At 39.5% G+C, this 22,708-nt stretch overlaps 1 protein-coding gene and 1 long non-coding RNA gene across 4 annotated transcripts in view; one reads left to right on the forward strand and one right to left on the reverse strand.

Moving 5' to 3' along the window:
• CFI (complement factor I) overlaps positions 1 to 22,708 on the forward strand; it is a 60,742-nt gene that overhangs the window by 15,536 nt on the left and 22,498 nt on the right. For both annotated transcript variants that reach the window (XM_080683862.1, XM_080683863.1), the window contains exons 2-8: positions 2,304 to 2,583; positions 5,301 to 5,454; positions 14,385 to 14,566; positions 15,418 to 15,531; positions 15,735 to 15,845; positions 17,853 to 17,876; positions 22,020 to 22,055. In XM_080683862.1, the coding sequence (XP_080539988.1) occupies positions 2,304 to 2,583; positions 5,301 to 5,454; positions 14,385 to 14,566; positions 15,418 to 15,531; positions 15,735 to 15,845; positions 17,853 to 17,876; positions 22,020 to 22,055 (901 nt within the window). The remainder of the gene's footprint in view (positions 1 to 2,303; positions 2,584 to 5,300; positions 5,455 to 14,384; positions 14,567 to 15,417; positions 15,532 to 15,734; positions 15,846 to 17,852; positions 17,877 to 22,019; positions 22,056 to 22,708) is intronic.
• Positions 20,290 to 22,708, reverse strand: part of LOC308256038 — a 40,664-nt gene continuing 38,245 nt past the window's right edge. The window contains exon 4 of one of the 2 annotated variants that reach the window (XR_013961398.1): positions 20,290 to 21,459. This is a non-coding gene — a long non-coding RNA (uncharacterized lncRNA). The remainder of the gene's footprint in view (positions 21,460 to 22,708) is intronic. The other variant, XR_013961399.1, reaches the window with a different exon arrangement.

A 22,708-nucleotide genomic window follows, 5' to 3' on the forward strand; every position in this document is an offset into this window, starting at 1 on the left:
GTCTTCTAAGCTTCAGTCACACATTTCCTCTTCCTACATAATATCTCCAGATACATGTCCTTCAGGCATCTCAGACTCAGCAGGTCTCAAACCAAATTCATAGTACTGCCCAACTGGTGCTGCTCAATTGATTCAATTCTTGGTCAGAGCACATGCCTGGGTTGCTCATCAGTAGAGGGTGTGCAGAAGGCACTTGATCAATATTTCTCTCTCTCCCTCTACTTTCCTCTCTCTCAAAAAAAAAAGCAGTAAGAACATGTTTTTTAAAGAATAAAATAAACCTTTATTTTTAAAAAAATTCATAGTGCTTTAATTTAACTTAATATCTATTTTGACTAATGTCATTATAGATCCTTACTATCACTCAACCTCAAAACCTAGGATCATCCTCCACCCCTACACGCAATAAATTGTCCAATCCCATTGCTTTTGCTTACTCAAGTGTCTTTCCAAACTTTTCTCACTCTCACTCCTGCTGCCTCTTCCTCCCCATTTTCCTAATGACCACCCCATTTGAAGTGCGCACACACACACACACACACACACACACACACACACACCACTGCATGCCCATCAGTTGGGACTGCTCACAATTCCCTAAATACAGTCTACACCATACCTCCTGGGCTTTGCTGGCACCAGCCCTCTGCTAGCACCTGTCCTTCCTCCCCTTGCTCACCTGCTACCACCTCCATGAGGCCTTTTAAAATCCCACTTGAAAGACTCTCTTCCACTTAGAAGACAGAATCCATGCCATGTTCATCTGAGAAAAAATTTGCACACAGTAGGAGTTTAACAGGTAGTTTTGCATTTATTAATAGAAACAATCAATTTCACTCATCAGTTCATTCCCATCTATATATATAAAAGACTAATATGCTAAGTGTCCCTCCGACGTCCAATCGGTCACTATGATGTGCACGGACCACCGAGGGCAGACGCTCAATGCAGCTGCTGCTGTGACATGCAATGAACATTTACAAAGAAACAGCACTGCAGACCTGGTGCCTGCAAAGCAACACTTGGCTTTCCCCACGTGGGACACAGGCCCCACCACCATCCCGGAGTGACACCTCACCAAATCGCAGCCAACACTGCCGAGACCCCATGGCACAAAATGCGACCCACAGCCCAGCCAAGCCCAGAAACGGTGGCTGTGGGCGCCTGGCAATGACATCACATAGCAACGCCCAGCTTCCTCTCCCTAGCAACTAGCCTCCTTGCAGTTTCTTCAGCCCAGGAACATAACTTGCTTTATAGCCAGTTGCAAACATTTTATACTTTAACCAAATGTCAGTGAAGCATTTTCCTGTACCTCATCTCATTTGATCCTCACAGAAGTCCTGGAGTAGGTATATAGGAGACTCAGTAGAATCCTATTTTCTTTTCATTAGCCGGAAAATGGAGATTTAGAAAGTTTAGAAACTTGACTCGACTGAAAAGAAGAAAGAAATGGTGGACCTTGAAAATGACTTCAGGTTTTCTCACTGCACATAATATAGTCAAACACTGCTGCAGTTAAACATTTCACCTTTTGTTCTCCCTGTGTGATCTACAATAACAATCTGCTTCGTGTTGATATTTACTACTGTGTTGCTGACAATTACCTGAAAGAGAAGTTGGGGTGCTTCACTGGGCTGGAAAAAAGTTTAGCTAAACCAGAAAGCAGGTCTAATTAAGCAAGTTTATTCTATATATAGAAAAGGCTAAGTTGACTCATGCATGCATGATACATATAAAGCTCTTGCTGGCGCCAATTGCATGTGTGTGTTTTGATCTGTCATTGTTAATCATTAATTTGGTTGATACTTCTATTATAGAGAAAGGACGAATAGCAATATTAAAATATTTCTTCTAATTAATTTCCTTTCAATGTGCATGAATCCGTGCACTGGGCCACTAGTAAGACTATATTTAGCATCAAATTTGTTCCTCTTTAATGTGACTGATGAGATTTGTTGATTTCTTGAAAGGCAGAATTTTATGCTGGTTGTAGGATAATAATAGCTCCCATTGATTTCATGCCTACTACCTGTCAAGCATTATAAGCATATTTCTAATCTTTGTAATAACCTTGCAAAATAGAAGAGCTCACCCCCATTTTATAGATGAGGAAACTCACCTTCATGTAAGTGCCCAAGCTGCACTAGAAGCTGGGCTTATCTAATTCTAAAAACAGCCAGACCACATCCCCCTTGTTATGGGGTAAGTGAGTCTGTTTTGTTTTTTTTCTTCACTTACTCATCTTCAAAAAAGAAGATTTTGGTTTGTTGCTATGTTAATGTTTAATTTGTGTTTTATAGGTAAGTTTGACATCCAGCATATCTCAGGAGGACCTGGTGGACAGAAAGTGCTTAACTGAAAAATACACAAATCTCTTCTGCCATAAAGTCTTCTGCCATCCATGGCAGAGGTGCATCAATGGGAACTGCATCTGTAAACTCCCTTACCAGTGCCCAAAGAATGGCACCACAGTGTGTTCAACCAACAAGAGAAGCTTCCAGACTTACTGCCAGCAAAAGAGTTACGAATGTCTTTATCCTGAGGCAAAATTTTTAAACAGTGGAGCATGTACAGCTACAGGTAAGAAAAGCCTAGTTTTGTTGTTGTTAATTCTCACCCAAGGATTTTTTTTCCCATTGATTTTTAGAGAGTGAAAGGGAGAGGCAGAGCGAGAAACATCGGATGTGAGAGAAACACATCGACTGGTTGCCTCCTGCACTCCGCCCCAGGGGGGTTGGGGATCCCTGCAACCCAGGCTATATGCCCTTGACCCTGAATCGAACCTGAGACCCTTTGGTGCACGGGCCGACACTCTAATCACTGAGCAACACCAGCCTGAGCAAGAAAAGCCTAGTTTATTCTATGATATAAGAAGGAAATTGTCTACCATACTTTCTATCAGAAAATACTTTTCCTACAAAATGTTATGATGAAAATTCAAAATTCTCTCTAGTCTCAATAATAATTGGTGTGATAACTAACGAAATAAGAATGGAGCCAGCCCTTGGGTCCAGAGCACGAGGACTTGAGGCCAGTCTTCCCCTAGTGCTCCTGCAATGCTTTGTTGCCCAGCCCTTCAGAATTGTCCCCACCTAAAAGGTCATTGACTTGGTTCAGAACCCAGTGAAAAAGTCTTTACATAAGATTGGTACTGATATGGAGCCCCCCTCTGGACCTCCAGCCCCAATAATTTCTTCCAGCATTCATCCCACCAGCCCCTGGCCCCAACCCCACCAGCTCTGATCCAAGGGGAGCTCAGGTCACTGCTGACCTAGGACATACACCAACCTGGCACACTTGACACCTCAGATCAGAGAGCTTGTCTACATCCAGGTGCCTAATGTGGTAAGAAGGCTAGGATGCTAATATGTAGATTAGTGGAGTGATTAAGATTAGAAATCTCACTGTCAGTCAGATTTAATTACAAGCCCCACCAAGCCCCAACTTGGTTATTGACAAGCTATGTGACCTCTCTGGGCCCCAGTGTCCACATCTGCAAGATGTGAATAATAGTAATTCCTGTCTGCCTGCTCTCTGTGAGTCTGTCTCTATTTTGCTTGGTAGTTCAGTTTGTTCATTAAATTCCACATATGCGTGAAGTCATATGGTACTTATCTTTTTCTGACTGGCTTATTTCGCTTAGCATAATGTTCTCTAGGTCCACCCACGCTGTTGCAAAATGTGTTCATGGATAGGAAGAATTAGCATCATTAAAATGTCCATTCTACACAAAGCCATCTACAAATTCAGCACAATTCCTATCAAGATAGAACTGGTGTATTTCACAGAACTATAACAAATATTTCAAAAATTTATATGGACCCATAAAAGACCCTAAATAGCAACGCCAATCTTGATAAAGAAGAATAAGTTGTAAGAATCATGCTACCTGATATCAAACTATACTATGCAGGGGTCCTCAAACTTTTTAAACAGGGGGCCAGTTCACTGTCCCTCAGACCATTGGAGGGCCAGACTATAGTTTAAAAAAAAAAACTATGAACAAGTTCCTATGCGCACTGCAGGCCCGGAAGAGTCGGCTGCTAAGCAGGACAGGCAGCGGCACCCGGCGGGCCGGATAAATGTCCTCGGCGGGCTGCATGTGGCCCACGGGCCGTAGTTTGAGGACCCCTGGATATAAGGCCATAGTAATCAAAAAAGCATGGTACTGGTATAAAAACAGACATATAGATCAATGGAATAGAATAGAGAGCCCAGAAATAAATCCACATCTTTATAGTCAATTAATATTTGACAAAGGAGGCAAAAACATACACTGGACTAAATATAGTCTACTCAATAAATGGTGTTTGGAAAATTGAACAGCTACATGCAAAAATATATATATAACTAGACCACCTTCTTACACCACACACAAGAAAACATTCTTTTTAAAGGCATGATACACACCAGTTTGCAGTCGCCTAGATATTTTTGTGGTGCTGAGTTAAGATGCTGAAGTGCTGTGGAAAAGAAGAAAGAAAGCTCATTATTTGAGCCCATCTCTACTAACTGTTGGAAATGAGGAAAGCAATAGTGCAGATTATTTTGTCAGTGTCAGACTTTTGTTCTCTTGAACCATTAAATGCCTTAAATATATGAGAGTACACAAACCTTGTTTACATTTTCATTATTTGTTTGGTGTACTTTTAAGAGCATGGACTTTGGAGTGAGCTCAGTATAGTACAGTGATTTTCAACCTTTTCCATCTCACGGCGCACATAAACTAATTATAAAATTCTGCGGCACACAGAAAAATAAAATTTTTGCCCATCTGACAAAAATAAAAAAAGTATAATTTTGACTCGTTCACACCAGACAGCTTTTGTTGTGTTGGCTGTTGTCACTCTTCTTATTTGACTGAGGGAAAAGAGGTCAGTACCCCTGACTCAATAGGCAGGTATTGCACGTTTTACAAATTCTTGCAGCACACCGGTTGAAAATCACTGACATAGCAGGTTCAGATTCCTGGCTTCACTACTTGAGTAAATACCTGGTCACTTAACTGCATGTATAAAAATGGAGGAACTTAGGTTCCTCGTGTGTAAAAATGGGGATAAATCAGCCTAATCTTCATAGGATTGATGTGAGGATTTTGTAATATTCTATAGAACTGGGTAGCACAGCCAGTGACACATAATAAGCCCTCATAAAATAATTGCTTACCATTTCCTTGTTAAATCTTCATGGTGTTTAAAGTTAATTTGAAATTATGTATTTTGTTGTTTTAAAGTCTTTTAATCAAGAGGAGATAAGTGAATGTCTAAACGTTTCACGTTCTTTTGGTTTTATTTTAGGACAATTTAACATTTCCTTGAAGTATGGCAATAGAGATTCAGAGGGAATTGTTGAAGTAAAACTTGTAGACCAAGATAAGAAAATGTTCATATGCAATGACAGCTGGAGCATAACGCAGGCCAATGTGGCCTGCCTCGACCTTGGATTCCAACAGTGAGTGCCTGTGTCAGGGGGTTTTCTCAGAGTTGATTTTCTTGTTCCAACTATTTGTTCTTTGATTACCGGACACAACTTCCTCATATGCAACCTGAGAATATGAACTGCCTGCCTCAATCCAGCATTGTTAGACAGATTAAGTGTGCTCATAATTGACGAGCTCTTAGAACACTGCTGGGCACAGAGCAACTGGAAGTTTGTTAAAGTATCTGGATACAAATTCTTTGCTGATTTGGACAGTTACAAACATTCATTCCTGTCTGTCTCACCTCATCTAAAATTGTGTCTACTTTTCATACTTAATATTATTTATTTAGGCATTCTTCCTTTTTTTCTTGATCAACCTTGCATAGATTTGTCTATTTGATTAATCGTTTTTTATTTTTATATTTGAAAATTGTCCCTTGTTTATTTTCAACTTCATTAACTTTTGCTGCTATTATGTTTGGCTCTCTCTTCTTTTCTGTATGTAATTTTTCTAATTCCTTGAGTTAAATATTTAACTCATCAATTTTCAATGTTTCTTTTTTCTAAGATAGGCATTTAAGGTATATATTTTGCCCTAATGTTTCATCTGCATTCCATTGGCCTCCATAAGTTGTATTTCACTTATTGTTGAGTTCAAAATATTTTCTTTTTTAAAAATTTCTTTATTGATTAAGGTATTACATATGTGTCCTTATTCCCCCATTACCCCCCACCTCCCATTCATGCCCTCACGCACCTGTTGTCTGTGTCCATTGATTAGGCTTATATGCATGCATACAAGTCCTTTGGTTGATCTCTCCCGATACCCCCACCCTCCCCTACCTTCCCTGAGGTTTGATGTTCTGATTGATGTTTCTTGGTCTCTGGATCTATTTTTGTTCATCAGTTTATGTTGTTCATTATATTCCACAAATGAGTGAGATCATGTGATATTTATCTTTCTCTGCCTGGCTTATTTCACTTAGCATAATGCTCTCCAACTCCATCCATGTTGTTGCAAATGGTAAGAACTCCTTTTTTAGTGCAGCATAGTATTCCATTGTGTAGATGTACCACAGTTTTCTAATCCACTCATCTGCTGATGGGCACTTAGGCTGTTTCCAAATCTTAGCTATGGTGAATAGTGCTGCTATGAACATAGAGGTGCATATATCCTTTCTGATTTGTGTTTCTAGTTTCTTGGGATATATTCCTAGAAGTGGGATTACTGGGTCAAATGGGAGTTCCATTTTTAGTTTTTTTTTTGTTTTGTTTTGTTTTGTTTTTAAATATTTTATGATTTTTTACAGAGAGGAAGGGAAAGGGATACAGAGTTAGAAACATCAATGAGAGAGAAACATCGATCAGCTGCCTCCTGCACACCCCCCACTGGGGATGTGCCCGCAACCAAGGTACATGCCCTTGACCAGAATCGAACCTGGGACCCTTCAGTCCACAGGCAGACGCTCGAGCCAAACCAGTTAGGGCCCATTTTCAGTTTTTTGAGGAAACTCCATACTGTTCTCCACAGTGGCTGCACCAGTCTGCATTCCCACCAGCAGTGCAAAAGAGTTCCTTTTTCTCCGCATCCTCGCCAACACTTGTTGTTCGTTGATTTGTTGATGATAGTCATTCTGACAGGTGTGAGATGGTACCGCATTGTCGTTTGATTTGCATCTCTCTGATGATTAGTGACTTTGAGCAGGTTTTCATATGTCTCTTGACCTTCCTTCTGTCTTCTTTTGAAAAGTATCTATTTAGATCAGTTGCCCATTTTTTGATTGGGTTGTTTATCTTCTTTTTGTTAAGCTGCATGAGTTCCCTGTAAATGTTGGAGATTAAACCCTTATCGTTGATATCATTGGCAAATATGTTCTCCCATGCAGTGGGCTTTCTTGTTTTATTGATGGTTTCCTTTGCTGTGCAAAAGCTTTTTATTTTTATGTAGTCCCATTTGTTTATTTTCTCTTTAGTTTCCATTGCCCTAGGAGCAGTATCAGTGAAGATATTGCTTCGGCATATGTCTGAGATTTCCCTGCTTGTGGATTCCTCTAGTATTTTTATGTTTTCCTGTCTTATGTTTAAGTCCTTGATCCATTTTGAGTTTATTTTTGTGTATGGTGTAAGTTGGTGGTCTAGTTTAATTTTTTTGCATGTATCTGTCCAATTTTCCCAACACCATTTGTTGAATAGACTGTCTTGACTCCATTGTATGTTCATGCCTCCTTTGTCAAATATTAATTGAGCATAGTGATTTGGGTCGATTTCTGGGTTCTCTAATCTATTCCATTGATCTATATGTCTGTTCTTGTGCCAGTACCAGGCAGTTTTGAGAACAGTGGCTTTGTAATACAGCTTGAAATCTGGTATTGAGATTCCCCCCTACTTTGTTCTTCTTTCTCAGTATTGCTGTAGCTATTCGAGGTCTTTTTTTATTACAGATGAATTTTTTGAAGGTTTGTTCTAGGTCTGCGAAATATGCCGTTGGTATTTTAATGGGAAGTGCATTGGATAGTATGGACATTTTAATGATGTTGATTCTCCCAATCCATGAACATGGTATGTTCTTCCATTTGTTTATGTCTTCCTCTATCTCGTTTTTCAGTGTCATGTAGTTTTCCACGTATAGATCTTTGACCTCCTTAGTTAAGTTTATTCCTAGGTATCTTAATTTTTTGGTGCGATGGTAAATGGGATTGCTTTTTTAGTCTCTCTTTCTGTAAGTTCACTATTGGTGTATAGAAATGCCATAGATTACTTGGCGTTAATTTTGTATCCTGCTACATTGCTGAATTCATTTATTAAGTCTATTAGTTTTTTGATGGAGTCTTTAGGGTTTTTTATGTATAACATCATGTCATCTGCAAATAAGGACAGCTTTACTTCTTCTTTTCCAATTTGGATGCCTTTTATTTTTTCTTCTTGTCTAATTGCAATGGCTAATACTTCCAGTACTATGTCAAACAGGAGTGGTGAGAGTGGGCATCCCTGTCGTTCCTGTTATTGGGGGAAATGGTTTTAGTTTTTGCCCATTGAGTATGATGTTAGCTGTGGGTTTATCATATATAGCTTTTATTATGTTGAGGTATGATCCTTCTATTCCCACCTTGTTGAGAGTTTTTATCAAGAAAGGGTGTTGGAGCCCTGACCGGTTTGGCTCAGTGGATAGAGCGTCAGCCTGCGGACTGAAGAGTCCCAGGTTCGATTCCAGTCAAGGGCATGTACCTTGGTTGCGGGCACATCCCCAGTGGGGAGTGTGCAGGAGGCAGCTGATTGATGTTTCTCTCTCATCGATGTTCCTAACTCTCTATCCCTCTCCCTTCCTCTCTATAAAAAATCAATAAAATATATTTTTTTAAAAAAAAGAAAGGGTGTTGGATTTTGTCAAATGCCTTTTCTGCATCAATTGATATGACTATGTGATTTTTATCTCTCAATTTGTTTATGTGATGTATCACGTTTATTGATTTGCGGATATTGTACCATCCTTGCATTCCTGAGATAAATCCTACTTGGTCATGGTGTATGATCTTTCTGATGTAGTGCTGGATCCGATTTGCTAGAATTTTGTTGAGGATTTTGGCATCTATGTTCATGAGGGATATTGGCCTGTAATTCTCTTTCATTGTGTTGTCTTTATCTGGTTTTGGTATTAGGGTGATGCTGCCTTCATAGAATGAGTTTGGAAGTGTTCCTTCCTCTTGAATTTTTTGGAATAGTCTGAGGAGGATAGGTTGTAGTTCTTCTTGAATGTTTGGTAAAACTCCCCTGTGAAGCCATCTGGTCCCGGGCATTTGTTTGCTGGAAGCTTTTTGATGACTGCTTCAATTTCTCCCATAGTTATTGGCCTATTGAGCTGTTTAGATTCTTCCTGATTGAGTTTTGGAGGGTTATATTTTTCTAGGAATATGTCCATTTCCTCCAGGTTGTCCAATTTGTTGGAATAGAGTTGTTCATAGTATTTTTTAACAATCCTTTGTATTTCAGTGGGGTCTGTTGTTATTTCACCTCTTTCATTTCTGATTTTGTTTATTTGGGTCCTCTCTCTTTGCTTCTTGGTGAGCCTGGCTAGAGGTTCATCAATCTTGTTTATCCTTTCAAAGAACCAGCTCTTGGTTTTGTTGATCTTTTGTATTGTTTCTTTGGTCTCTATGTTGTTTATCTCCGCTCTGATCTTTATTATTTCCTTCTTTCTGCTTACACTGGGCTTTTCTTATTGCTCTCTTTCTAACTCTTTGAGTTGTAGGGTTAGGTAATTTATTACCATTGTTTCTTGTTTTTTGCAGTAGGCTTGTAGAGCTATGAACTTCTCTCTCAAGACTGCTTTAGCTGTGTCCCATAGATTTTGGATTGTTGTGTTTTCATTGTCATTTGTTGCCATGATGTTTTTTATTCCTTCCTTGATCTCTCTGGTAACCCAGTCATTGTTTAATAGCATGCTGTTTAGTCTCCATGTGTTTGATTTCTTTGGATTGTTTTTATTGTAGTTGATTTCCAGTTTTATGCCACTGTGATCTGAGAAGATGCTCCATATAATTTCTATCTTCTTGAATTTGAAGAGACTTTGCCTATGACCCAACATATGGTCTATCTTTGAAAATGACCCATGTGCACTTGAGAAGAATGTATATTCTGTGGCTTTGGGGTGAAATGTTCTGAAGATGTCAATTAATTCCATCTGGTCTAGTGAGTCATTTAGAATTGATGTTTCTTTGCTGAGTTTTTGTCCAATGGTGATAGTGGGGTATTAAAGTCTCCTACTATGATTGTATTGCTGTCAATCTCTCCCTTGATATCCTCCAGGAGTGTTTTTTTATGTATTTGGGTTCTCCTGTATTGGGTGCGTATATGTTTACCAGAGTATTACTTCTTGTTGGATTGCTCCCTTTAGTATTATGAAGTGGCCTTCCTTATCTCTTGTTATGTCCTTCACTTTGAGATCTAATTTGTCAGATATAAGTATTGCTACCCCAGCTTTTTTTTCATTTCCATTCACCTGAAAAACCTTTTCCATTCCTTCAACCTCAGTCTGTGTGCGTCTTTTTTCTGAGGTTTGTTTCTTCTAGACAGCAGATATATGGGTCGTGTTTTCTTATCCAATCCGTTACCCTTTGTCTTTTGATTGGGGCATTTAATCCATTTACATTTAAAGTTATTATTGATAGGTACTTATTTGTTGCCATTTTTATTCTTTACCCCTGTGTTCCTTCTTCGCTTCCTATTTCTTTTTTTACAGCAGACCCTTTAGCATTTCTTGCATTGCTGGTTTGGTGGTAATAAATTCCCTTAGTCCTTTTTTGTCTGTGACTCTCCTGATTTCACCTTCAATTTTGATTGATAGCCTTTCTGGGTACAGTATTCTTGGATTCAGACCCTTCCTTTGCATGACTTTGTATATTTCATTCCATTCCCTTCTGGCCTAATGAGTTTCTGTTGAGAAATCAGTTGCTAGTCTGATGGGGGTTCCTTTGTAGGTAACTTTCTGTCTCTCTCTGGCCGCTTTTAAGATTCTTACTTTGTCGTTGGTGCTTGCCAATTTAATTATAATGTGTGTTGGCGTCGGTCTTTTGGGGTTCATTTTGCTTGGGACTCTGTGAGCTTCTTGGATTTGTGTGGGTTTTTTCTTCCCTATATCAGGGTAGTTTTCTGTCATTATTTCTTCAAACAGGTTTTCTATTCTTGCTCAGTTTCCTCTCCTTCTGGAACCCCAATTATGCGGATGTTGTTTTGTTTTGTGTTGTCCCAAAGTTCTCTTAGGCTCTCCTTTTGCTTTTTAAGTTTTTTTTTTCTAGAAGCTGCTCTACCTGTGTATTTTTTCCTACCTTGCCTTCTAGCTCACTGATGCAGTCTTCTTCTTCTTCTAATCTACTCTTGATGCTTTCTATTTAGTTCTTTACAGCAGCAATGTCATTTTTCATTTCTCCTTGGTTCTTCTTCATTTCCTCTTGGTTCTTACACATATTGTCAAATTTGTCTTCCATTCTTTTCAGCCACCTTATGACCATTTCTCTGAATTCTTTCTCTGACAGGTCACTTGCCTTCATTTCGTTTACTTCCTTTTCTGGTGATGCCTGCTTTTCTTTCATATGCGGGCTGTTTCTTTGTCTCCCCATGGTCTCTCTTCTCCGGGTGTCTGGTTATGTAGTTCTCTCTCTCCTTATCCCAGGCGAAATCTGACCTTTCTGTGGTGGAGTGTAGAGCTCCTCTGAATCCGCGTGTTTGCGCCAATTGGGGACCGGTGCTCTGGGCTTCGCAGCTGTTCGGTGGGTGCCACAGTTGTAGATTTTCAGGCTTCCGATAATATCCACTTTCCCCTTCAAGATGGCGCAGTCTCCGCATCCGAGCCAGTGGCTCTGGGAGGGAACCCAGCAGCAGTGGGGGCTGCCCGGTCAGGGCAGCCCCATCCAGCAGTCCCCCACCTTCTCCTGGAGTATAGCTGTCCCTTAACTCACCAACAGACACTCCCCGTGTGACCCTCAGCTGTTCTATCTGTTCCGGGACAAGGCTCGGGACACATCTGTCTATTCCGCTGCCCTTTTTTTTCTCCTCAAAATATTTTCTAATTTTCAATATGAATTAATCTCTGTCCCATACATAATTTAGCAGTTATTTTCCTTTCCTAATAAATAGTTTGCTTTTAGTTAGCTTTTTGTTATTGATTTTCTATTTAATTATATTGTATTCAGAGAATGTCTCTATCTGGTGACAACTGTTTAAATATTTGTTGAGTCTTGCTTTGTGCCAAATATATTTTAAATACTTCATGTGCAGGGTTCTATATAATAGATATGTTATTCATTAGAATAAGCAGGCTTATTAACTGCCTTCTTCAAATTATTTCCCACTTACAAGTTTTCTGTGTCTTTATATTTTAAGTATGTCCCTTACAAACAGCATATATCTAGTTTTTTTTTAATGGAACATGACAATCACTATCTGCACAGTGTAGTCCATTTACACTGTTGTGATTATTTACATTGTTAGTTTTTTTTTCCTATCTTATTTTGGGCTTATTATTTAACCTGCCTTTTCTGTGCTCTTGTTTCTTACTTTACTAACATCTATTAGGTTAATAAAGGTGCTGTTGCTTTTTTAATTTTCCCCCTTTTTTCCTCTATGTGGTTTGGAAGTTATACATTCTATTTCTATTCCTTTAGTGCCTATCTTTACATTAACACCGTGAATCCTTGACTTAGCAAGTTCTCACCCTCTTCAGGAATAAAACAAAGAATGGCATTACCTTATCAAGTTTCCAGTATTTAGTTCCACCTTATTTTAATATGTCCTTGAAGTTAATTGCTATCATCATATAATAAGCAATTATTATTGTTGTTGTTCAGTTAGTGCTTACTCATATTTACTTGATTTAACCAACTTCTTGGTTTTTGTTACCTCTTGCATCTCACTCCATAAATCTGGATTCTGTTTTCTTCCTCCTCAACTGTATCTGCTAGTTGTTCCTCAATGAGATTCTCTTATCATTAAATTGAGTCACAGGGTATTTATGATTTTCAACAGTTTGTGACCCACAACCTGTGATTCAACCTAATCATAAACCTAGTCTTTGATCTCTCAGTATTTTGTTCTTATCATATTTTGCATAAGCTCATGGCCAGACTTCTCTGATTTGAGCCATTGGGTATTTCCCTCACTTCCTTAAGAGCTCACTACAGGCGTTTATTATACCTTATCTAATATTTTCAGATAGTTTTAGGTTGAAAGCTTTTTCAAATTATTCACCCGTCAGGTTACCCCAAAGAGCTCCCATTTGTTCTCATATTTCTATGCTGTTTGGCACAGTTTCATGACTACTGTTACCTCATTATGGATCTGAAATAATTAACAATACCCTCTTTGTTTTGCCTTTCATGCTAATTTATCTTATATTTATATTGCTATTAATGCTTTAGTTTTATTTATATTTGCTTGAAGTATCTTTTTTAAAATATATTTTTGTTGATTTCAGAGAGGAAAGGAGAGGGAGAGGGAGATAGAAATATCAATGATGAGAGGGGATCATTGATTGGCTGCCTCCTGCACACCCCACACTGGGGATGGAGCCCACAACCTGGGCGACAACCCCGGCATGTGCCCTGAGCAGCAATTGAACTATGACCTCCTGGTTCATAGGTCAATGCTCAACCACTGAACCACACTAGCCGGGCTGCTCAACTTTTTTTTATATCCTTTTTTCTCATTTGCTTCTAAAGAGAAGTAGAGAGCAGTTGACTGTCCAAGAATAGTTTACTGTAACTCATCACCTCTAGAATATATAGCCTCCTGCCCACACAAATTTTGAACAAATTGAGAAGTCCAGGAAATGGCATATAGATGCCAAAATATCACCTTAATACTGTTAAAGATTAATTGTGGATGTAGCTTAGTGTAAAGGCAAAATGGACCTACTAAAATTAAACCAACTTAACCTCCCAAATCATAGGCAAAAATGGGGCCAACATGGTAAGCCTTCCAGCATGGTGCAGGTACAAAGGCCCAACCCTCCTGCCCCCGAAAATGAAAAAGCTGGGCTCACCTTGCCTGATTTGTATTTCCAAAATTCCCTGATCAAATTAATCCATTCCCTTTCCTGGAGTGAAGAGGAATTAAAAGATGGAGAGAGGTCAAGAATGGCACAATTCAAGTTGGAAGGAACATCAAGGGTGAGGAAGAAGAAGCAATCCTCCTTAACAAGAAACAGGAGAGGAAACCAGTTTTTGCTGAGTGCTTGCCATGTTTAGAAATCTGGCTAGTCAGTTTAAATGAACTTTTATAGTTAACCTTTACAAAACTTGGTGAGATAGCTATATTCCCTTTTACAGGTGAAGATACTGATGCTTTTAAGCATCTTGTTCAAGCTACTTCTCATATGTAGAAAAAACTCTATTCCCTTTCCTCTACAATAAGGTTATATGCAAAGCATTCATTACTTTACCCTAATGTTTCATTTATTCTATTTGCAGAGGAGCTCATGATATTCAAGAAAGCTTTCATTTTCCTGAAGATCTCCATACTAGTCCCACTGAATGTCTGCAGGTGCATTGTCAAGGATTCGAGTCCAGCTTGACTGAATGTACTTTTACTAAGAGAAAAACTAAAAGTAACCAGGGTTTAGCTGGTGTGGTGTGTTACACACTGAATGCAGGTTGGTAGAGTGTTTTTGCCTGATATTTTTCCTTTCTTCAAGGTTGTTTATTTCAAACCAAGCCTGTAACAAACAAACAAATGATGGATACCCAGTTGCCAGTCACAGAGGCAAAATCATGTTTTGGAATGAGCCTAAATTGGTGTTCTTCCCCTGTTGTACCTTTTTGCCACTCAAATATTAATTCTGTCCACGTTTCTATATGGGAAGCAAAGTTGCTTGACTCCCCTTTGCTTCCTTGAACATCTGGATTAAAGTTAACACAGCAAGCACAAGTCAATCAAACATCAGAAGAAACCTCGGGATCTCCTTTGAGACGGTCAGCCAATACACATTCCTTTAAAATATTGGTGACCACATCCGTGTTTCCATTTCCAGGCCACTCTTTCTCCTCCATCCTGACATTGGAATATTTTAGCCATATATATGGTGTTAAAGGCCAAACCCTTTAATGGTGCTAAAAAAATGTACCATCAAAATGTAAATGGCACTACCCAAGTAAGTCTTGCAGTGAGGGTGGGGATGAATGTAGCAGCATGAAAAGAAAGGGTGAGGACTAGTGTTAGCCAGTATCAGCAAGTGCTCCTGATTCCTGAACCCCTGTCCCAGTCTCAGCAAGTACAGACCTACACAGGAAGTACTGGTTTTCAGAGACAATGGCAGGGCCTTCATAAGCCAGTTTTGGTATTTATTTTCCTTATTAACAACATATACTATATTGATGCTACTGATACATTTTATATTAGTTTTTATTTGATGCCTGACTTTATCTTAACTATTCCATAGATGTGAGTAGCATGTCACCCACAACTCCACAAAAAAATTTCACAAAGACAATTCTTACTTTACAGTTTCTTCAACAAATGACTCCTTTCAGTGTGTGAATGGGAAACTCATTCCTCAGAGTAAGGCCTGTGATGGTGTCAATGACTGTGGAGACCAAAGTGATGAGCTGTGCTGTAAAGGTAGAGATCAACCTAGCCTTTAAATCCCCCAAATGCATCCTTCTGACTAAAAAAGAACTTTTTACTGAGTAAGAAAAGTATACATTTTCCCAACTGTTTAAAAATGTCTTTGTAGAATTAATGTGTTTGAATCAAGATTCCATCTCATTCAATTTTAAGAATAAAAAAAGAAAACCAAAACTCTTCTATTCATGTTTGCATAGGGTGCCAAGATGGAAGTTTCCTTTGTAAATCGGGTGTTTGTATTCCAAACCAGTATAAGTGCAATGGTGAGATGGATTGCATTACAGGAGATGATGAAATTGGTTGTAAAGGTAATATAAGGTTTTGTGGTTACTTTTGCTCATTATTCAATCCAGGGATTCTAAAACTTTTTTTAAAAGGAAAATTGTAATCTTAAGTGATCATAAGAGGATATAGCAGTAAGAGTACTATTGAGTGAGCATTTGAAGAACTATGGAATATTCTTTTTATTTATTAAATATTTATTTGTTATTTCAGAACTTCTGTTAGAAATTTTTCCTACATAACAAAAAGAGTCTATTAGAATGAACTCTTATATATCTCCCAGCTTCAACAATTATTAATATTTTGCCAGTCTTGTTCAGAATTTTATGAGTATTTTAAAAATATATTTTTATTTATTTCAGAGAGGAAGGGAGAGGGAGAGAGAGATAGAAATATCAGTGATGAGAGAGAATCATTTATTGGCTGCCTCCTGCACACCCCACCCTGGGGATGGAGCCTACAACCCAGGCATGTGCCCTGACTGGGAATCGAACCATAACCTCCTGGTTCATAAGTTGACGCTCAACCACTAAGCCACACCAGCCGGGCTGACTCACATTTTAAATCAAGATTACCCTGCTGGCTGGGTGGAAAATAGCCTGTACAGGGTAAGGGGAGATGCAGGGAGACCAGTGGGGAAGCATTTACCTTACACATAAGCATTAAATACAAATAAGCATTTACCTTACACATAAACATTAAATAAATGTTGAAGATATGTATGGATAAATGAATCAATGCTAATTCTATTTTGTCATTACTTGGTATGTCAAATATTTGACTTCACTGAAATTTTGTTTAATTTTCCATTGATATCACTTCTTAAGTTAAAAAATTAGATTAAAAAACACTTTTAGGATTTCAAATCTTATCATTTCTTTTGAAGGGTATATAAGCAATTGAGCAAAATACTTTTATGTTCACTAAATGTAGTTAAAATCCTTTGTAAAGAGAAGGGAGAAAGAAGTTTCAAAAAAATTTTTCAGGGAGGAAGACAGTAAACCAGGGCTTTTGTCAGTGAAGACTGGCAGTTTTCCTCCCAGTTTTATTGAGATATGATTGATACACAGCACAGTATAAGCATCTTGACAGACAGCATTGTAATGACTTGACACACACATGTATATTGTGAAAGTATTATAAATTCCATGGACATCTATCACCTCACATAGTTTTTTAAAAAGTATTTTTCCTTGTGATGAGAACTTTCAGGATTTATTCTCTTAGCAACTTTCAAATATGCCATATAGCAGTGCTAACTGTAGTCACCATACTGTACATCACATCCCCAGTATTTAATTATCTTTTAACCAATTATGAATAGAAACAACTAAATTGTACCTTTTGACCACCTTCACCCAGTTCCCCTTTCCCTACCCCTTCTCTGGTAACCACAAATCGAATCTCTGTGCAATGAGTTTGGTTTTTTGAGATTTGCAGTATGAGATCATACAGTATCCATCTTTCTCTGAAGCTATTTGAGTTCACTTCATCCATATAATAATATTTTTTGTTTCTTCTCTTCCTCTTCCTCCGTCTTCCCTACTCCCTCTCTTTCCTCCTTCTCCTCCTGATTCAAAACTCTAAAGTTTAAGGTCAAAGAACAGGATATAATCAATTTTTAAAAATCCACTGCAAGGGAATAATTACAACATAATGCTTACTTTTCTTATTAATTTCTTGACTCTGTATAAAAAATATATTTAGTCAACTGTCATTGTTACTTCTGCTTACCCTTCTGTTTCTGTAACGGGTCTAATTTTTTCCCTTTTAAGAAAGGACAAGTATAAATCTCTTTCTAAGTCTCAAATTAAAATGATTTCCTTGCTGTGGTGAAATTGGTGTGTTAAATAGAAGATGAAACATTTATTATGCAGTATTAAAAATCAAAGGAAGATGGCATACTGTGATCCACTTTTATGTTTTTGTAAATTTAAATTGTTAAACTATGTCTAAAATAATAATGATTTGCGTCTATTTTATTCAAGTGAAAATTATCTTTTTGCTACAGTGATTTTTTTGTTTGTTTTCAGGAGCTGGACATCCTAAAAAAAAAGGTAAATGTATTTTTATAATAGAAAATTTACATTACAGAATTGAAGGTAAGAATAAAGAATTATAACTTTTATGATATACGTATAGTATATTGATACAGTGTGCATTTTTCTCAAATAAAAAAGTATCTTTTGCTGTGGTAAATTTTTTTTTTTTTTTAATTTTTTCAGGCCCTTTATTAATGCACTAGAGGCCCGGTGCACGAAATTAAGAAAGGACAAGTATAAATCTCTTTTTAAGTCTCAAATTAAAATGATTTCCTTGTCCTTTCTTAGGGGGTGTGTCCCTCAGCCCAGCCTGCACCCTCTCCAATCTGGGACCCCTCAAGGGATGTCCGACTGCCCGTTTAGGCATGATCCCACCGGACATCCCTCTCACAAACCAGGACTGCTGGCTCCCAACTGCTCACCTGCCTGCCTTCCTGATTGCCCCTATCCACTTCTGCCTGCCAGCCTGATCACCCCCTAACCACTCCCCTGCCAGCCTGATTGATGCCTAACTGCTCCCCTGCCAGCCTGTTTGCTCCTAACTGCCCTCCCCTGCAGGCCTGGTCACCCCTAACTACCATCCCCTGCAGGCCTGGTCACCCCTAACTGCCCTCCCCTGCAGGCCTGGGTCCTTCCTAACTGCCCTCCCCTGCAGGCCTGGGTCCCTCCCAACTGCCTTTCCTTGCAGGCCTGGTCACCCCAAATTCCCTCCTCTTCTGGCTTGGTCACCCCTAATTGCCCTCCCCTGCAGGCTTGATCGCCCCCAACTGCCCTCCCTTGCAGGCCTGGTCCCTCCCAACTGCCCTCCCCTGCTGGCCATCTTGTGGTGGCCATCTTGTGTCCACATGGGGGCAGGATCTTTGACCACATTGGGGCAGCCACCTTGCGTGTTGGAGTGATGGTCAGTTTGCATATTACTCTTTTATTAGGTAGGATAGAGGCCTGGTGCATGGGTGGAGGCCAGCTGGTTTGCCCTGAAGGGTGTCCCAGATCAGGATGGGGGTTCCCTTGGGGCGTGAGGTGGCCTGGGCGAGGGCCCTGTGGTGGTTTGCAGGCCAGCCACACCCCCTGGCGACCCAAGCGGAGGCCCTGGTATCTGGGACTTATTTATCTTCTACAATTGAAACTTTGTAGCCTTGAGCAGAGCCAAGCCTTCTGCTTGCTCTGAGGCGGCAGCCATTTTTTTTTGGATTTATGTATCTTCTATAATTGTAACTTTGTAGCCTTAAGCTGAGGCCTGGGCCAGCCAGGGTGTGTGGAAAGCTTGGCTTCCTCCATCACCGGGGGCAACCCTAGCCTCCTGCTCTTTCCAGCTCCGTGGCTGCTGCCATTTCTGTTTGGATTTATGTATCTTCTATCATTGAAACTTTGTAGCCTTGAGTGGAGGCCTAGGCCGGCAAGGGCAGGCGGAAAGCTTGGCTTCCTCCATTGCCGGGGAAACCCAAGCCTCCCTCCTGCTCTCTGTGGCCGTAGCCATCTTGGTTGGGTTTATTTGCATATTTGCTCCTGATTGGCTTGTGGGCGTGGCTTGTGGGTGTAGCAGAGTGATGGTTAATTTGCATATTACTCTTTTATTAGATAGGTTTGGGATAGTACAGAATTGAGACAAAACAAAGCTACTGCTCTCTTATATTTTAACTGAGGAGGATATGACCATGTTACCACTAACCCAGCTTTCATATTAGTTTAGGCACAGAGGCTTTTTTTCATAGTGTGATAGATTTTCAGTCTCACTCTCACACCGCTCCACAGCCTACTGACCAAACCACCCACAGAGGGCATCTCCTGCACATTCCATCTTTGCCTCAAAACCAAGGAGGGATACCCTTCTCCCCTTCACCTTTCTCTCAAAACCCAGCAGCTCCTGACCAAACTGCCACCAGAGGAAAGAGATCTCTTTGCATGATAAGTAGTATTTTCTCAATTATTTTATAATCCAGAAGTTCCCAAATCTAGTTCTTTAGGATCACCCTTTTCTTTCTTATTCATATAGAATGACTACCAGAAGCTCACCGTCCCCCCTCCCACCACCCCCAGAACTTGTTAGGATTCCTGGGGGACTTTTATATGCTCACGATCACCCCTGCGTGCCTAAACTCAGTTGTTTGTGTTCCCCCTCTCTTGTTATCTTGCTTCCAAGGCCGCTGTTGTTCCCACCACCAGCAGCCTTCATTATTCCCTTTCTTCTTCCCTCCCTCTTTCCCTTCCTTCCTGCCTAGTTTCAGACCACAGGGCAGAGAGACGAGTTCATGATACTCCCCAGCTCATTGCACATGATTGTCCCTGGTCCAGGCAAGACCCTATTCTTGTTTTACTTATTCTCTTTTGCCCCCATTGCTTACTCCCATTTGCCACAGCAACCACTTGTGATTTAACATGAATGTCTTTTTGTTTATATGCATTCTCACCCAATGTGTATTGTTATTTTGTGAGCATTCATTTTTAATTCCTATAGCATTTTGTTGTAGATCTCGTATTTCCTTTCCTTCTTTTCACAAAGCATTCCATTTTCAAGAATTGTCCATGTTGTTATGTGGCTATTGAATCTGTTGCTTCGAACTGCTGCATAAAATACTCGGTGGTGTTCATCTTTCATAATTTACTCTCTGCCTTCTCAGTAATGGACTCTCAGCCCCCAATCTGCAATGAACAGCCTCTCCTTAGGGATGTGTAGGAGGACTTCTTTGAGACATCTATCTGGCAAGAAACTGTTGGGTCTTGGGGTACACATCTGCGTCCAGTCCTCACCTTTACCAGCCATGCTTAAGGATTCTCCTCAATCATGCCAACATTTAGTATTACCCAGCTCTCTGATTTTGCTGGCCTCATACTGTCAAATGACATGGCACTGTTTATTAATTTGAACGTGTGTAATAACCAATACTTTTAAATCTCTTTTTATAGGCATGCTAGTTGTTTGAGTTTTTTCTTCTCTTTTTTTCATCTTTGCTTTCACCAGTTAACATATTTTGCCTCATTTCATGTTGAGATTGCAATCTTCTATCTTGTTGGTTTGTATTCCAGATATTAATCCATTTTTCAGTTGAAGACATTGCATATGTCTTCTTCCATTCTGCCACCCAACTGTTAAGTTTATTCGTGGTGAGCTTTGCTGAATAGAAATCTTTAATTTTGTATAATCGAAGTCATTGACTGTTTTTCTTATGGTTAGTGCTGTCAGGCTCTGTGCTGCTCTTCTGACATCTAAGTACACGTCAGCTACACTGGACTTCCCCCATCTTCCTTTGTTGAGAGTTTAGTATGAATGCTGAGACTTCTCTGTGATTCATGAGGGTGCTTTTGTGAAAGCTCCAAGCAGAGAACTCTCTCTGCCCAGAAAATAACCTACGTGTGTGACATAACAGATACGTGTATGTATCGTCTAAAAAGAACTCGGGGAATCCAGGGCTAAGACACAGGATTGCTGCAGCAGAGTAACATTGCCCTCTGGGCAGTAACCTCATCCACGACAGAGCCACGTGTTGGTGGGAATCCACCTTCGGATCCCGTGTCCAAGACATCAGGATCCTGTGAGTGACCGAAATGTTCCAGGGCAGCAGAGTAAGATGAAATCATTCCCCAGAACTTCAAGCAAAATCTAAGGAAGAAAGAAGAATGTTTTTTGTTTGTTTTATTTTTTCTTTTGACTTCTGCATCCCAATGTCTGATACTAACCATGCCTGACACTGAAACCAATGAAATACCATTGTTTGCATGACCACTGAAAGAAGTGCCTTGTTATGTACAAAAGGAGAGGAGCCTTTTTAATGACTCTTTGGGTCAGTGGCAGTGACTGCTCCCTACCTAGGTAAGGACCTTGCAAGTGCAGCATTGAATGAGAAGCTTTCCTTCTCTGATCCAAGCATTTTGCTTGCTCTAAATGCAGGAAACTGCAGCACCATGAGCTTCACCATTCACTTATATCGACAGACACCTCAAGTTTCTGCCTGCCAAATTCTACACCGTTCATCTTGAGCCTTCACAATTACGTACCCAAAAAAAGGAAATCAGATGATGTGCCTTGGGGATTTTGTACTGTCCTTTTTAAAGGGAGGACAAGTTTTAAGACAGAAAATTATTATCCAAGCTTAATGATTGTAATGATTTTAGTTTTATGGTTAACATAATTTTAAACATTGGAAATTTGTTTTATTCTAGAAGAAACAGAAATTTTGACTGGTAATATGGATGCAGGTAAGTTAACATCACTGTTTTTTACTACTGGTGCATTGGTTTAAGTTTAATTTTAATGTCAAGTGTATATATAAGTATATGTGTGTGTATACTATAACTAATTCAAGCAACAATTACTTGTGGTATAAATTTAAGTAGAAAAAAATAACATTACTTCTCTCCTTTCTTTAATAAATACTTCTTGAGAACTGCTTTAAAAATTGATTAATGCATCTGACTAATTTTGAAGTGAAACAATACTCTGGTCCTACATAAAGTTTTTCTATTTGTTTTTTTTTTTTAAATATATTTCTTTATTGATTTCAGAGAGGAAGGGAGAAGGAGAGAGAGAGAGAAACATCAATGATGAGAGAGAATCATTGATTAGTTGCCTCCTGCACGCCCCCTACTGGGGATCAAGCCCACAACCCAGGCATGTGCCCTTGGCTGGAATTGAACCTGGGACCCTTCAGTCCACAGGCCGACGCTCTATCCACTGAGCCAAGCCGGTTTCAAAACAAATAGAAGCCCTAGCCGGCTTGGTGAAATAGAGAGAGAAAAAACAACAAAATTTCAAGTTTGACCCAGGACATACATTTTGAAATAGAAAAATAATGGATTTAATTGAACTAAGCTATTCTTCTTCAATGTTTTAAACCATGATACTAGAAGGT

The sequence above is a fragment of the Plecotus auritus genome (assembly GCF_963455305.1).
Source record: "Plecotus auritus genome assembly, chromosome: 1".
NCBI lineage: Eukaryota > Metazoa > Chordata > Mammalia > Chiroptera > Vespertilionidae > Plecotus > Plecotus auritus.